Source organism: Pseudogymnoascus destructans, assembly GCF_001641265.1.
Source record: "Pseudogymnoascus destructans isolate 20631-21 unplaced genomic scaffold scaffold_2, whole genome shotgun sequence".
NCBI classification, from domain to species: domain Eukaryota; kingdom Fungi; phylum Ascomycota; class Leotiomycetes; order Thelebolales; family Thelebolaceae; genus Pseudogymnoascus; species Pseudogymnoascus destructans.
In genome coordinates, this window is record NW_020167521.1 from 17,012 (window position 1) to 30,743 (window position 13,732).

Here is a 13,732-nt window from a genome sequence, read left to right on the forward strand (position 1 = left end):
GCGGAGCAAAGCAGCTAACATCTATTAGCGCTACAGTCGTGAGGATCTACGGAGGTAAAACCTCCGTAGATTTTACAGGCCGTGCATTGCTCGGATGGACCCTGCTACAAGATCCATCCGTGATTTATATACTGTAACCCCTCATGAGACTGCAGCTGCCGATTCACAAATACGAGAGAAATGACCATTGTATTACTTCATATTCGTTTGCGTGACATCATTATACTATATACTGCCCATGTTGTTTTTAGCTATACTCACTGCCTATGCCCCCATATCTCCCATTGGTATTTTCTCGCCATCTGCGCTGTCCTTTTTTACTTTCACGCTCAGCCACTCCACAGTCAGCGCTGGAAGAAGAGCCAAGCCGGATGCCACCGTGACGACAAAGAAAGTGGCGACTAGAGCATCATTAAACGCTTTGAGAACACCATCCATCTGCGATGGTGGCACGATCCTCCTCAAATCTGTTGCTCCAACATCTACGATCGCTTTGATGTCCACGCCCGGAACAACTGACAAGGTGTGTACAAGCCGGTTCTGAAAGATGCTCTGTGCAATTGGGACAAAGACTGACCCCGACAGCTGCTGTGCAAACATCATTAAAGCCGAACCGATCGCGATATCCTTTCGTGATAATACTCTCTGCGCTGCCACACTAGGCTGCTGCATGCAAATCCCGCAGCCAAAACCAAATATGATTTGATAACCGATCCACTGGCTAGGGGGGGTATTCACGCGAAAGGTAGTAAGTAGCCCAGCGCCAACTGCCATGATGGGTGGGCCAGCAAGCATGAACGGAGCATAGTATCCGAAGCGCGACACGGAACCGCCCCCTACTATCGCCCCAAATGAGGTTGCGAAGAGGAGGGGGATGGTGTTAATGCCAGACTGGACGGCGCTGACGCCCTTGACAGACTGAAAGTAGATGGCGAGGTAGAGAACGCACACAATCAGGCTCGCGCCAACACAAAGAGAAAAGCAGAACCCAGAGGCAACGGAGCGCTTCTTGATGATTCGTGGAGGTACTGTAGCCCCGTCCTGGAGCCAGATTTGAACGCAAACGAATACTATAATCAGGAGCGCACCAACGACGAAGAGAGCGATGATCACGCCAGCATTCCACGGATACTGATTTCCACCCCATTGCAAGGCAAGCAAGATGCAGCAAATTCCAGGGATGAAACAGATCGTGCCCACTGGATCAAGCTGCCATAACTTCTTCTTGAAACTTGTTTCCGCCGCGGCGGGCGCGGGAAGCGTCAGGACAATTGCCAAAACGGCCATGGCAACGCCACCAATTGCTGTGAATGGTAAGCTTTTTTCAGGGGCATGGTAACTTCATATGGGGGGACGAACGGAGATTCACGTAGAAACACCAACGCCAACTGACTCCATCGGTCAAGGCGCCACCAAGCAACGGCCCGATAATAGATGATATAGCGAAAACGGTACCAAAAAGCCCCATCGCCATGGGACGCTTCTGGAGTGGGAGCACGTGCTGTACGCCCACGACACACCCAGTAAAGATGCCAGCTGCTCCAAGCCCGGCAACAGCGCGTCCCACGATCAATGTATTTGAATTGGGTGCGACGCCACATATCAGGTTCCCGATTTCGAACAGGCCCATGGCGCTCAGCAGGAGCCATTTGGGCGAGTAGAAAGTGTAGATCTTGCCAAAGAGAAGGATGGGGGCAGATCCTGCAAGCATGAAGGCGCTGGCATACCAGCCCACGTCACTGAGTGAGCGGAATTCGTCTGTAATCTTGGGTATGGCAGTGGCGATGATCATTCTATCCTGGAAAGAGTTATCATCAGAGAACAGCAGTTGAGAACGGCGGCGAGACTTACCAGAGCAACGAGAAACATCGATACCAGGAGAGACGCCATTATGAGAATAACCTGGCTCATTGGAGGGTACACTCTATCTCTGTCTTCGGCCAACGTGGCGTCTGTTGGACTAGGTAGAGGTAAAGGGTCACGACTGTTCCCAGTATATACTTCAATGCGGTCAGACTCAGAGATACTGTCGCGCGCTGTATAGCTTGCGCCAGATGTGGTATTCTCAGGGGATTTGTCCATTCCTTCGTGCGTTTCGAAGCTTACACCAGCCATGAAGTTCTCGGGAGATTTCTCTACCCTTTCACGCGTTTCATAGCTTGGACCTGCTATGAAGTTCCCAGGGAATTTCTCTACCCTTTCACGCGTTTCATAGCTTGGACCTGCTATGAAGTTCCCAGGGAATTTCTCTACCCTTTCACGCGTTTCGTAGTTTGCACCAGTCATGGCGTTCTCCAGGATCTTATCCATTTTTATGGTAGCTTATTGCAGGCTGATCATTCAAAGGGATTGTTGGCATGAGAAAGGGAGAGAAGCGTGTGAAGAAACGGAAAGAGCGCCCTAGAGTAAACAACTGAAGCGGCGGCAGTTGATTGCCGTAATACAATCCGCGACGCGAACATAATGAAAAGAGGGGAAAAAATCAGTTTTTGTATACGTGTATGATATGTGTATATGTCAGTCATCGACGATCGTGTAGCACTCTACAACGCCTGTGAGACATCAAACTGACTCTGAGGTCCAGAGAGCCAATTAGCATGACGCTGCCGTCCCGAATGTGAACCAACAACAACAATCATGCACTCTGAATTATTGACCGACTGAGCTGTCAGATATCAAAGCGGCACGGCTTAAGACATATACATTTTACAACAGTCCGTGCGGGCTGTGACAACCAGTATTTGATCTAATGACACGGCGACGGCGTCATCGTATATTGTACTGTATTGTACTGTACACTGTGGTATGGTTTCACATTCCCCAGGCCATTCCTCTCTGCGGGAGTGAAATAGTCGCACAGAAATGCAGTCTCACATCACACTCCTGCAGTATGCTGATCGCCATATCAAATATCCCGTGTCGTTACATCGGGGAATTGCTTAATTCCTGCCATTGCCGTGGTTTGCAGCCCTTCAATGCGTGGCTTCATACAAAGTCCACCACTCTACTCCAAGCTCCCTCCTCGCCCGCGCGCCTAAACTCCACGCCTTCGCCAAAGTATCCAGCGCCTTGCCAGGCGACCATCGTAGGGCCATCATATGGTCCCTGCTTGGCAGCTCCATCGCGACCATCGATCCAGCGATACTCCCACATCTTCGTTGGCCTGGCCCCACTCGGCTCTTCAGTATCTTCTGTCGACGGCTCAACCCAGACGTCTCCTGTCTCTCTACCATACTGACGAATGAGCATCTCGCGTTCCTGTTCGTAAATGTCTGTTTGGCCACGTGTAAGAAGCTGGTCTGCGGCTCCCGTGATACTGTTGATAGAATCCCTGATCTTTACTTGAGCAGGGTCTTCAGCTGGCTTCTCGGCGTCGACATCCATTCCATCGTCGCCCTGCTTCTGCTTCTTGAGCTTCCACTTGGGAATCTTCTTCACCTTCGTCTGGCCCTTTCCTAGCCTAGCCAGCGCCTCCAACACCGACTCGCCCTTCTCCAGTTGTAAAATAAGCGTCCGTAGTATGTCGGAGGTGAGCATAGCATCATCGTCTAGTCGTTGCTGCCGCCTCTCTGCCTCGCGTTTCTCGTGCGCCTCGGCAGCCCGTTTCATATCCTTCTTGCTCACTCCCTCCAGCCATGTATCATGAGCCGCGTCTGGGTCCCCAGCCTTCCTCACGTAGTTCCCAGCCGAGTCGAAGCGACCCTCCTCTTGTTCGGCCTTCATATTAAATGCATCTACCCTGGGAGCGTTCCTCTTGAGGCCACCCGCGCCAACCTCCTTGTCCACGCCCTCTTCCTCGGCAGCCAGAGCCGCATCGTCCTCGTCGTCGCTGCTCTCCCTGTCATCCATCGCATGTGTCGATAGCTTTCCTTTTGGGTCCAAAGCAAAATTCCCGGATATATGACCTCCACTTTTGCTCGCGTCCACCTGGCCCTCGATCTCGTCCTCTTCCAAGAACCGCACGCCCTTGGATTTCCTCACATTATCTCCCCCCTCCGCACCTCCCTCGCCAGCTTCATCCTCCTCCCCGCCGAACATGTCATCATCCTCATCATCTTCGTCCTTTGTATGTGCGCCTGCTCTCGAGCTTCCATTTTTTTCGTAGCTATCCAGCTGCTCGAATAGATTGACGTCGCCACCCTTGCCCCTCCCGCGCTCCTCGGCACGCGCATCGAAGCCCTCGTTTTCTGAGTCGCTGTCGTAACCATCGATGTTAACGGCATTACGCTTCGTATGCGCGCCTCCACCGATAACATCAGCGTCTAGGACGGCATCGTCCTCGGGCGCATCGGGTGCTAATGCGGACGGGTTGCGGAGGTCGAATTTAGGCTTCTTCGGGGAAGGGCCGTCGGTCTGTGGCTGCTGGAAGCGGGTGTATTCTTCGCCGGCGCGCTTTGGGCGCGCAGCATTAAATCGACTGGAGGACATTGGCATATAATGGTAGATCGAGGTTGAGGCCCATGAGATTGTGCTGTGGTCGAGGCCGCCTTCGCTGTGTTGGGGTTCGACTTTCGCCTCCGAGCTACTACCTTGGAGCCGAAAGCTTAAATTCTTTAGGCCCAAAAGTTGCGAAACGTCATCCCGCTGTACCTCTGTAGCCTACGACACATCAAGTCACCCATTGCCTGCCATTATCTTCTCTGGGATTCACCACCACGCCGTCTTTGAATCCACATTCTCTTATATTCAATTGCTGGACACGTACAGCTTATACAGCTTATATAATACCGAACCTACTCTCTACAACCTTCTACGATGGTAAGCTTCTTCAGTCACCCCACCCCGCAGGTCCGATTCTTTCGCTGCTGGATTCGACCTGACATTCATAGTTCAACCCCGACTTCTTCGATGCCAACGACCCGGCACAGATGTACAATATGCTTCAGTCTGGAGCTATGCGTGGAGCGCCTGCGCGGCGCTTCGATGAGTACTATCGCTGCTATCCTACCGTCATGATGTCCGGGCCAAGTCGCGACTACTTAAACTACGGAGGGAAGATCATCATGCCACCGTCGGCACTGGACAAACTCACGAGGTTGCATATTACATATCCGATGCTATTTGAGCTCATCAATAAGCCGAAGAAGGCACAAACACATGCTGGAGTACTGGAGTTTGTGGCAGAGGAGGGGAAAGTGTACCTACCACAATGGGTGAGCATCCCTACCCCACTCCCACGATCTGCTGCTTTACTGACCCCCAATAGATGATGAACACGCTACATCTCGAAGTCGGAGACCTAATCCAGATCAAATCCACAAACCTCGCAGATGCCAAGCTCGTCAAGCTACAACCGCAATCCCCCACCTTCCTCGACATCAGCGACCCCAAGGCCGTCCTCGAGAACGCCTTCCGAAACTTCTCCACACTCACCAAGGGCGACATCTTCAGCTTCCACTACAACGACACCGTGTACGACGTCGCCGTCTTAGAAGTCAAGCCCGAGAGCGACAAAATGGGCGTCAGCATGATCGAAACAGACGTCGAAGTCGACTTCGCCGCCCCAGTCGGCTACGTCGAGCCCGAGCGCACAAAGGGCAGCGGCACCAGCACACCCCACAGCACCAAAGGCGGCAGTCTACCCGCCGGAGGCCTCCTGCACAACCAAGGCACAATGGCGCAGTCAATAAACTACGACGCCATCTCACCCAACTCCACCGCCGCCACATCAGGCGCCAAAGCCGTGTCCTCCAACTTCCTCCTCAGCGGACAGAAGCTAAATGCGAAGAAGGGAGGGAAAGCCCCGACACCAAAACCATCAACACCCGTCGCTGGGGCATCGACGAACGCCCCCAAGGCCGCCGCAGCGATCGCGAGGTCGAGCGGGCCGCAACCGCTCCGCTTACCGACGAATAAGCTGTTCTTCGGATACGACATCAAGCCGCTCAAGACAGAGGAGAACCGCGAGAAGGAGAACGCAGACGCGATGCAACCCGCGTTCGCAGGGCAGGGACAGACGCTCCGCGGGGGCGCGAAGCGGAAGGGCGACAACACGGAGGAGGCGAGCAAGGAGGAGGCACCCAAGAAACCGGAGCCGAGCGTGGGGCGCAGGCTGGACGGGAGGAAACCTTAGGACTGATTCCCGAGGACGTGGATTCTGGAGATTTTTCAAGGGCAGGCTTTGCTTTTCGGGTCAGGGTGCGTGCGGGATTGAGGTGTTGGGCAAGGTGGGATGGGGAGGGATGGACGGGCATATGGGTTGTTTTTTTAGTTCGGAAGGACCAATCGTGTTATACAGCCTTGGTTGGTTGATCTCGTGGAGGCTATTGTCGTCATGTTGCTGCTTGATTTCGACGAGTGGGTGGGTGTATGCCGGTCAGCTGAACCAGGTAGTTGGTGCATCAAATCTCCGGCTTTTCGGAGCTATCATCACTCTAGTAATATATCGAACTATATCACGCTGTGTATAGATCGATAATCAGACTCACCCTCGCCAACTTGACAAATCCAAACCCCAAATTACCCAACTCCCCACCCTCAGCCCCAGCTCCCTCCCCCCTAACCTCAAGATCTCCAATCCCAGCAATCTACCCTAGCCCCCTAGCCCCCTAGCCCCCTAGCCCCGCCGTACCCCCCCCCACACCCGGAACAACCTTCCGCCCCGCCGCGCCTGAGACTTTGCTTTGTGGTCAACCCCTGCAACTTGCCAACTCCACCCCTCCACCCCGCCCCGCCCGGCCTGCTGCATCGGGATGCACACCGCACTGAACGGATGGGCGCAGGTGTGCTGGTACACATATGTGGGAGGAGATGGAGCGGGTTACGGTGGTGGCGGGAGGGACGGTGCGTGTGGCGGTTTGGTTTGTTTGACGGGCGGGGTGGAAATTGGGGGAGCGGTGTGGAGGCGGTTGTAAAAAAGGGGGGGGGTTTTGGCTGTGGTGGTGGGGTTGGCTGTGGTGGTGGATGGGATGGTGGTGAGGGGGGGTTTTATGGGAAAATGAGAAATTGTCGGTTTTGGTTTGTATGATACTATTAATCACGAGAGCATGAGAGTGAATGAAGGTTTGATGTACTGTATCTCCATTTAACGCGCGCGCGGATATATACCATCTTTCCCATCCATCATCATTTAGCAGTATATCGATTTTCCAGGCCTGGTATATCAACTCCCTCCATCCATCCATAAACACCATCCAGAGTGTATGGCCAATATAAACCCCACCCTCCAGCTTTTCATCTGGCAGAGGCTCGTGGCCACTGGCGAGAGAATACCCATCATTGGTAAAGGGAATTAAAATCGTGGTCCGTAACAGCGAAAGGCATTGTGCCAGACCGTGAAATGAAACCGATCAGGCGTAAAGACTAGACGTCGTTAGTTCTCATCGTAACCCATACACTCAAATGTAGTAAAAAGGAAAAACTCACTCTTCCTCCAGATCCGCAAACTCCTCCTCACCACTCAGCGACTCCATCTTGAACTGCGCGGCAGTCTGCCCACCGAACGCAATGCCATTGATCTCCTTGACATTGTCATTCTCCTGGTCCTCCCTAATCACGTCACGCTTTCTCTTCTTGCTCGGCGTGGCGAAGTCCTCTACCTCCTCGTCATCGACAATGTTGTCCAACTGCTTGGGCTTGCGCGAGGCAGGCGTCTTGGGGGTTTTGGGGGTTTTGGGGGTTCTGGGAGTGCTTGGGACGCTGCCGTTGGCGCCAGTATTGGAGGCTTTGCGGAGCTTCTGAAAGTGTTGGCTGGATGGTGTTAGTTGGCTGTAATGTGGAGTGCGGGATAATAACTTCATGGACTAACTGTGGGGACTGGGTGGGAGGCGGCGGGATGATAGCAGCGTGTGGGGCTGGAGAGATCAAACGCGAAGAGAGAACAGTGATAAAACAGAGAGTTTCCGTAAAGCAGAACCGCTAATTTTATTTTGCATAAAAGAAAGGTAGGCCGCTGATGAAGATGAAGCTGTGAGGAAAGTCGATCTCATATCGGGCTACAGCGCTAGTAGACGTGTAGTTGTAGTGAAACGGCATACAAAAGTTGTGAAGTTATGCGGAGAACAGATGAAGGAAAGACAAATGGCATACCGGCAGCCCTCGTGAGAGAAAGAATAGCTCTTGGTAGCCATCTTTGCGGCGATAACGTGCCAATCCAGGCCCTGAAGCTTGTTCTCGTCGATGATGGCGAGCAAAAGGTCGCGGTCAGCGGCAGGAGTCCAGGCAGAAGGCATGATGATGATGATGATTGTACGAGGGAGAGTAACGCAGCGAGGCCAACTGCAGCGGCTTTGATGTTTTGCGTGGAGGCTGATAAAGAAGAACGTGGAGGCTGGTAAAGGGTATCTGGGACGAACAAAAGGTACTTGGTAAAGTGCGTGCAGATGTGAAGGGACGCGTCGGAAAGTGATATTAACAAGGAAGCATCCGCCGAAAGCCTCTGACCGCCGCCGGCCGCCACTGAGCCAATGGCGGTGTGGACATGGATGGACATTAAGTGACAGGGAACAGCCCCATCGTCCCAGCCACGGGGAACGGGCGGGATATCCGGCTGAACTATATTAGACCACGCCAGCCATCACGGATCCCCATCAAATAGTGACAGCTATCTTTGCGCATTAAATTCGGGAAATTGCCTGGAGAAATCCCAGCCGGAGAAGAAAGGAGAAAGGGGGAAACGAAATCATGCGGCTGGGAGAAAACATGCAAGTTACCAAGTTGGGCGGCACCGACACCCCCATGTCGCTTAGCGCGCTTGTCTCCATCCCCATCTCCATGCCCCTCCCTTCTCTATACTGAACGAACACCCCCCTTCCCCTTTCTTCACCCTCCCAAAACCCCGTTCTTTTACCCTCCAACCCCGTCCTTTCACCCCCACGCCAAACCCTTCTGCAACCACCCGATGCTCCCCATTCGCCATTCGCCATTCGCCAATCTTCATTCATGCATCGGTCCGCTCCCTGGCCCCTCATCTGCTTCGATCCCGGGACGTCCCCGCGGGTCCCTTCCCTCCCTTCCCTCCCTTCCCCTCCCTTCCCTCCCTTCCCCTCCCTTCCCTCCCCCCAAACCCCTGCCGAACCCTGCCGATCTCTGCCCGCCCCATGCCGCCCAGCTAGACATGCCATCGTGAACGAGAGACGGATCCCCCACCCAACAACCCACCATGCTTGCCCTGCGCCGTGCCAGCAAACCCTCGCCACGCTCTCCCTTTCACCATCTTTCACATATCAACAGCGCCTTCTCCCAGCCCGTCGTGACCTCCCTCACCCAATGACATTCCCACTTTCCTGAACTTCCTCAAACTCTGCACCACCCGAACAGCCGCCCACCGCCGCAGAACTTTGCATACTCTCCATCAAGGCTTTGCGCGACACCACCCCCACCACCCCCACCACCCCTTGTGTCCAACCCAAATCCATCACCCTGGCATCCCTACGACGTTCCACCATGCCGAGTGAGGCACAGATGGCAAAGTTCATGTACTACATTGTCAAGCAGCTCGATGTGCGCAGTGTAAGTCTTTGCGCCACTCCCTCTCCACACACCGCGCAAAGAGACACAGGCTAACACATCTCCAGGTCGACTGGAACCTCGTCGCTAGCGACATGGAAATCACTAACGGCCACGCGGCCCGCATGCGCTTTGCCCGCTTCAAGAATCAGATGGAAGGCACAGTCCCCAAGGCCCGCGCGCCCCGCGACAAATCTCGCGCCCCAAAAGCCAAGCGCGTCAAGACCAAGGACGAGAAGAAGGAGGAGGACGGCGGCGAGAAGGCCCTGCTGAAACTGAAGCTCGAAGAGGGTGCCACGGCCGATTCGGCTCCCACCTCGGGGGGGCCCGCGGACCAAGCTCCGGTTAGGTCGCCGGCAGTCAAGCCCGAGCCGGCGGACGACGTCATGCTTGGGGATGAGGATGCACCGGGCGAGGATGTCCACGAGAGCGAAATCCCAAAGCAGACCGCGCACGTGAGTGCCACACCCTCTCACTCGCCGCCGAACTCGACCATCCCGACGCCATCACACCCACTCACAACTCCCACGCACCTTCAGGAATCGCTCTACCACCAGCTCTTACCACAGCCACGCCGGCCCTCGGTCAACTTCTCGCCCGCCTCTAGCTTCACCTTCTCCGCGCACGAGATGATGTCCTCCCAGGGCAGCATGTTCATGCAGTCTATGGAGGGCGTGGGGTCGCAGGATATGGGGATGGCGTCGACGAGCGCATTCTATGATCCGTTTATGTTCGTGTCGCCTCAGCCACAGCAGCAGCAGACGCTGCTGGATGCGCAGGGGAGGCTGGTGAAGGGCGAGCTTCAGTGGGATACGTCGTTTTGTTGATGGTTGGGCGGAGCGAGATGAATAATGAATCGGCGGGCGGGATTGATAAAATGCTGACGTTGGCGAAGTCGGATGGGATGGATGGATAATATGGGTTCGTGTTGGAGTTCTTGCATGGATGACGAAGGTAGGGTGAGCTTGTAGGTATTTTGTGTGTGTTTGAGCTTTTTTTTGTCGTCACGGATACCATAGCATAGATCGTTTTGGATTTGGAAATAATGATGGGAATTAGATTAGATGGATGCAAGGGAGGGCTTGGAAATTGGAATATGTTGCCACTCTTATTTTCTCGGGTGTTGATATGAAAATGGTAATCCGCACTCGGAGATGTGTTCTCATTTTGGCTCAGATTGTGAAAGAAAATAAGACCAGGCTTACTAACAGTTATATTATTATTGGTGAATTTAAATTATATTTATTCGGAAAACTGTTGTCTTCTGGTCTTAATAGTCCTCGAGACAACACGGAACAAACTACGTAGCACGGGAAGACTCGAAAGGCTTCTCCAGTATATATCGAATATCGATCCGGAAAGAATCGCCATTGTCTACCAATCAGCCGCTCTACTTTCGATTTCCAAAATACCAACTATACAAACACAGCTCGAGTGCTCTGGACTTCCCGAATCCAAACCATACAAATTGCAGGAGAAGCTGCAGGAGAAACTTACATTTTCTTACCGCCCTTCTACCGGACCTCTTCGCTTCGAGGCCTATAAATTGAACCTTCCACGCCACAACTGTTTACAAACATTACATCCATAATCTGCTCCGCAAACATCCATCCACTTGCCCTTGCTTTGGCCTTTTGTCATTACAGGGCTTTATACTTTGCAAATCAAAGCAGCCAATACCAAAAAGTAAGTTGTATTTCTATCTTCTCACATAGAGTAATGAGCCTCAGCCGGTTTGGTTCACATGAACCACGCTTGGTTGAATTCCACCTTTGAGTTATACTTGCACTTTTTTCAAAGGCAGACTAGTGATTACTTCAGGGTCTGTCAAAGATATCTACTTGGAGCATCTGCAAGTGGAACGTCAAGCTGGCGGCCTTCACATCACCACTGCAATAATCACAGTCTCACAATTTCACCTCGAACTTTGCTCACCAAACAACCTACTTGACAACACCTATCACTTTACATTTTCAGGCCGCCAACCCCCGCAAAAGTCTCAACATCCACCACAATCAACACAAGTTCAACAGTCAGCTTCGATCTTTGCATCCAACCGTCAAGATGTCTGGACAACCACCATCCTCTCCGGCTCAGCCTGGCGCCACCCGCGTCCCAACCCCACTGGAGTGCAACTTCCTCGTGGCCATTGTCAAAAACAGTGATGGAGTCACCAACGTAAGCTTTCTTTCTATACAGCCATTGGCTTTGTTTTGGTTTCACTGTCACTCCTCGGGACCCTTCTATTGAGAATTATCATAAATTCACCCCTAGCAATTATCCCTCCAAGAGTGGCCCGAAAAAACTTCTCGTCTTCTTGAGATGACAAACAAAAGCATACAGTTTTACTAACAACCCCGTAGATCGACTGGGACGCCGTGGCCAGCGAGGCAGGCTACAACAACGCCGCCACAGCCCGTGTCCGCTTCGGCCAGGTCAAGAAAGCCCTCGGCTGGTCAGTCCGCACCATAGGCTTAAAGACCAGCCCAATCAAAAGCCCCACCAAGGTTGAGAAGAAGCCCGCCAAGCCCAGAGCCCGTAAGCCAAAGGCCCTGACGAAGAAGCAGCAGGAGGCCTTGGCTCAGGCTGTGGATGATGTTTCCAATGGCCACAAGCAGGAGGATGATGCCAATGGCCACAAGGAGGAGTATGGAAATGGCTACAAGCAAGAGCATGAGGTCATCAAGACTGAAGACGTCGATGAGGATGCGGATACGGCGGTTGAGGAAGAGTACGCTTCTGCTAACGACTGTGCCTGAAGGCTTGCGGGAATCCGATTTACAAGCCAGAGCCTGGGAGAACAGTGGAGGTTTCATTCCCATCTGACTGTTTTTGCCGCGACGCTTGGGTTTCGGTGCTTCTGACAGCAAATTCTGCCCATTTTGTACGTTGTCTATTTCCACATTTCCTGAATTCTATCGAGCATACGCTGACGTGAAAACCACTCAGATTACAGGTTTACACATTTACAGTGCATCTGAACGTGGGTCCGGAAACCTACATAATGGAGGGATGGGCAATTTGCAAATGTTTCTTTTCGTTCTGAATATATACTCTGCGGCATGACATGGACTGGATGGAGTGAGAAGGGAGGGGCGCATGGCAGTTTTCAAGCTAGGAATGAAACCGCGTTTTTTGATAACTGCAGTCCCTTCCCTTGTGACACATCTAAAGCCCATATTTATTATATTGCCTCATTTGAAACGCTGTAGATTTCGTGTGAGGACAGAAACGCAAACAATCGAAACGAAAGAATGCTGTCAATGTAGAACTCGATATTATATAAGACGAGAGTCACAAACTCATGGAGTCTTCTATTTGCAGAGCGGAGCACCCGAAAAGACTTTAATAGTTTATAAATGGGGTTTCCTCTGGTGCATGTTGCTGGAGAAAGAAATTGTCAAAATATGTTTTTATATCACAATTACGATTCTCCATCGTTCTCTGCGGCCACCCCACACCGCCCTACCCTACCTGTTCTATTTTCTCTGTCTTTAAAATACCGAGGGTAAGCACTGGGACGTCTGCAGAATCATGCCGCCCGTGATAATACTGCGGCCGTAGTTCAGTTCCTAGCTTCGCCCAAGGCAACGAAAGTAGGTGATTGGAGGTCAGAAACTGAGACTCAGTGTATATGACAGTGAGAGCACCCCTATTTATAATTTAAAGGGAAAATAGGATAAAACAGGTGATTGCATACCAGTGGGCCAGATTGGAAATACATGAGAATGATATGGATCCTCTCCTTTGGGGAACCGAGGAGACTGGTCTTGATAGAAGGAAAGTGAAAGTGAACTCTAGATGATCCAAGGAAGGCGTAGATGACTCGGAATATCCCCAAACGAATGTATGAAAGGGTGAAGCCGCTCGAAGCACCGAGTGCAGCCGCAAAATCCCCGGTTGCCACGGAGCCCCCCAATATAAATACCCAGGTTGGCTTCTTTACAGACCTTAATTCTTTCATCACCAACAACACCAAACAAAAAACACAACAATCGGTGCCTCTACGACACTTGCTCTTGTTAAATCGCTCCGAAAAGGAAACATAAGCACCAGGTATGTGCAAAACCCAAAGGAAGCTGGTGGCAATCATTCGATTTGAATCTTGACCCACCTGGTTTCTTCAACCTCATCTAAAACTATACTAAGGCAGCTACAGCTTGACTTCAATTTTCTTCAGAAACAAGAACATCGCCAAGATGCCACCCAAGGTACGCGACATCATGAACGGAAATTTAACGGCAATGACTGACTTGAACCAGAAGCTTGACACTGTTGCTGAAGG

General features: G+C 52.3%; 6 protein-coding genes across 6 annotated transcripts; 3 read left to right on the top strand and 3 right to left on the bottom strand.

Annotated features, from left to right (window-relative positions):
- Nucleotides 1-139: 139 nt before the first annotated feature.
- VC83_00677 (uncharacterized protein) lies at nucleotides 140-2,280 on the bottom strand. Its single transcript, XM_024464364.1, has 2 exons — nucleotides 1,360-2,280; nucleotides 140-1,304 (listed from the first exon to the last, which is right to left on the bottom strand). Exons 1-2 carry the CDS (start codon nucleotides 1,790-1,792, stop codon nucleotides 265-267), a joined length of 1,473 nt encoding a protein of 490 aa, XP_024327748.1. The 5' UTR covers nucleotides 1,793-2,280; the 3' UTR covers nucleotides 140-264.
- Nucleotides 2,281-2,985: 705 nt separating this feature from the next.
- Nucleotides 2,986-4,428, bottom strand: VC83_00678 (uncharacterized protein; the record flags this gene model as incomplete). The annotated part of the gene is made up of 1 exon (XM_024464365.1): nucleotides 2,986-4,428. The coding sequence occupies one exon, from the start codon at nucleotides 4,426-4,428 to the stop codon at nucleotides 2,986-2,988; it is 1,443 nt and encodes a 480-aa protein (XP_024327750.1).
- Nucleotides 4,429-4,589: 161 nt separating this feature from the next.
- UFD1 (ubiquitin fusion degradation protein) lies at nucleotides 4,590-6,487 on the top strand. Its single transcript, XM_024464366.1, has 3 exons — nucleotides 4,590-4,758; nucleotides 4,830-5,153; nucleotides 5,207-6,487. The coding sequence occupies exons 1-3, from the start codon at nucleotides 4,756-4,758 to the stop codon at nucleotides 6,071-6,073; spliced, it is 1,194 nt and encodes a 397-aa protein (XP_024327751.1). The 5' UTR covers nucleotides 4,590-4,755; the 3' UTR covers nucleotides 6,074-6,487.
- Nucleotides 6,488-7,289: 802 nt separating this feature from the next.
- VC83_00680 (uncharacterized protein) lies at nucleotides 7,290-8,171 on the bottom strand (the record flags this gene model as incomplete). The annotated part of the gene is made up of 3 exons (XM_024464367.1): nucleotides 7,290-7,302; nucleotides 7,366-7,689; nucleotides 8,029-8,171. The coding sequence occupies 3 exons, from the start codon at nucleotides 8,169-8,171 to the stop codon at nucleotides 7,290-7,292; spliced, it is 480 nt and encodes a 159-aa protein (XP_024328066.1).
- Nucleotides 8,172-8,986: 815 nt separating this feature from the next.
- On the top strand, nucleotides 8,987-10,529 carry VC83_00681 (uncharacterized protein). The gene is made up of 2 exons (XM_024464368.1): nucleotides 8,987-9,450; nucleotides 9,516-10,529. Exons 1-2 carry the CDS (start codon nucleotides 9,385-9,387, stop codon nucleotides 10,272-10,274), a joined length of 825 nt encoding a protein of 274 aa, XP_024328065.1. The 5' UTR covers nucleotides 8,987-9,384; the 3' UTR covers nucleotides 10,275-10,529.
- Nucleotides 10,530-11,511: 982 nt separating this feature from the next.
- Nucleotides 11,512-12,206, top strand: VC83_00682 (uncharacterized protein; the record flags this gene model as incomplete). Its single annotated transcript, XM_024464369.1, has 2 exons — nucleotides 11,512-11,625; nucleotides 11,811-12,206. 2 exons carry the CDS (start codon nucleotides 11,512-11,514, stop codon nucleotides 12,204-12,206), a joined length of 510 nt encoding a protein of 169 aa, XP_024328064.1.
- Nucleotides 12,207-13,732: the final 1,526 nt, after the last annotated feature.

Bases quoted from the DNA above. Each gene is read 5' to 3' on its own strand.
- UFD1 (XM_024464366.1), top strand. The intron at 5,154-5,206 runs GTGAGCATCCCT...GACCCCCAATAG, and splicing joins AAGTGTACCTACCACAATGG to ATGATGAACACGCTACATCT.
- VC83_00677 (XM_024464364.1), bottom strand. From the start codon at position 1,792: ATGATCATCGCCACTGCCATACCCAAGATTACAGACGAATTCCGCTCA. The intron at 1,305-1,359 runs GTTCGTCCCCCC...TACCATTCACAG, and splicing joins GTGTTTCTACGTGAATCTCC to CAATTGGTGGCGTTGCCATG.
- VC83_00681 (XM_024464368.1), top strand. From the start codon at position 9,385: ATGCCGAGTGAGGCACAGATGGCAAAGTTCATGTACTACATTGTCAAG. The intron at 9,451-9,515 runs GTAAGTCTTTGC...ACACATCTCCAG, and splicing joins AGCAGCTCGATGTGCGCAGT to GTCGACTGGAACCTCGTCGC.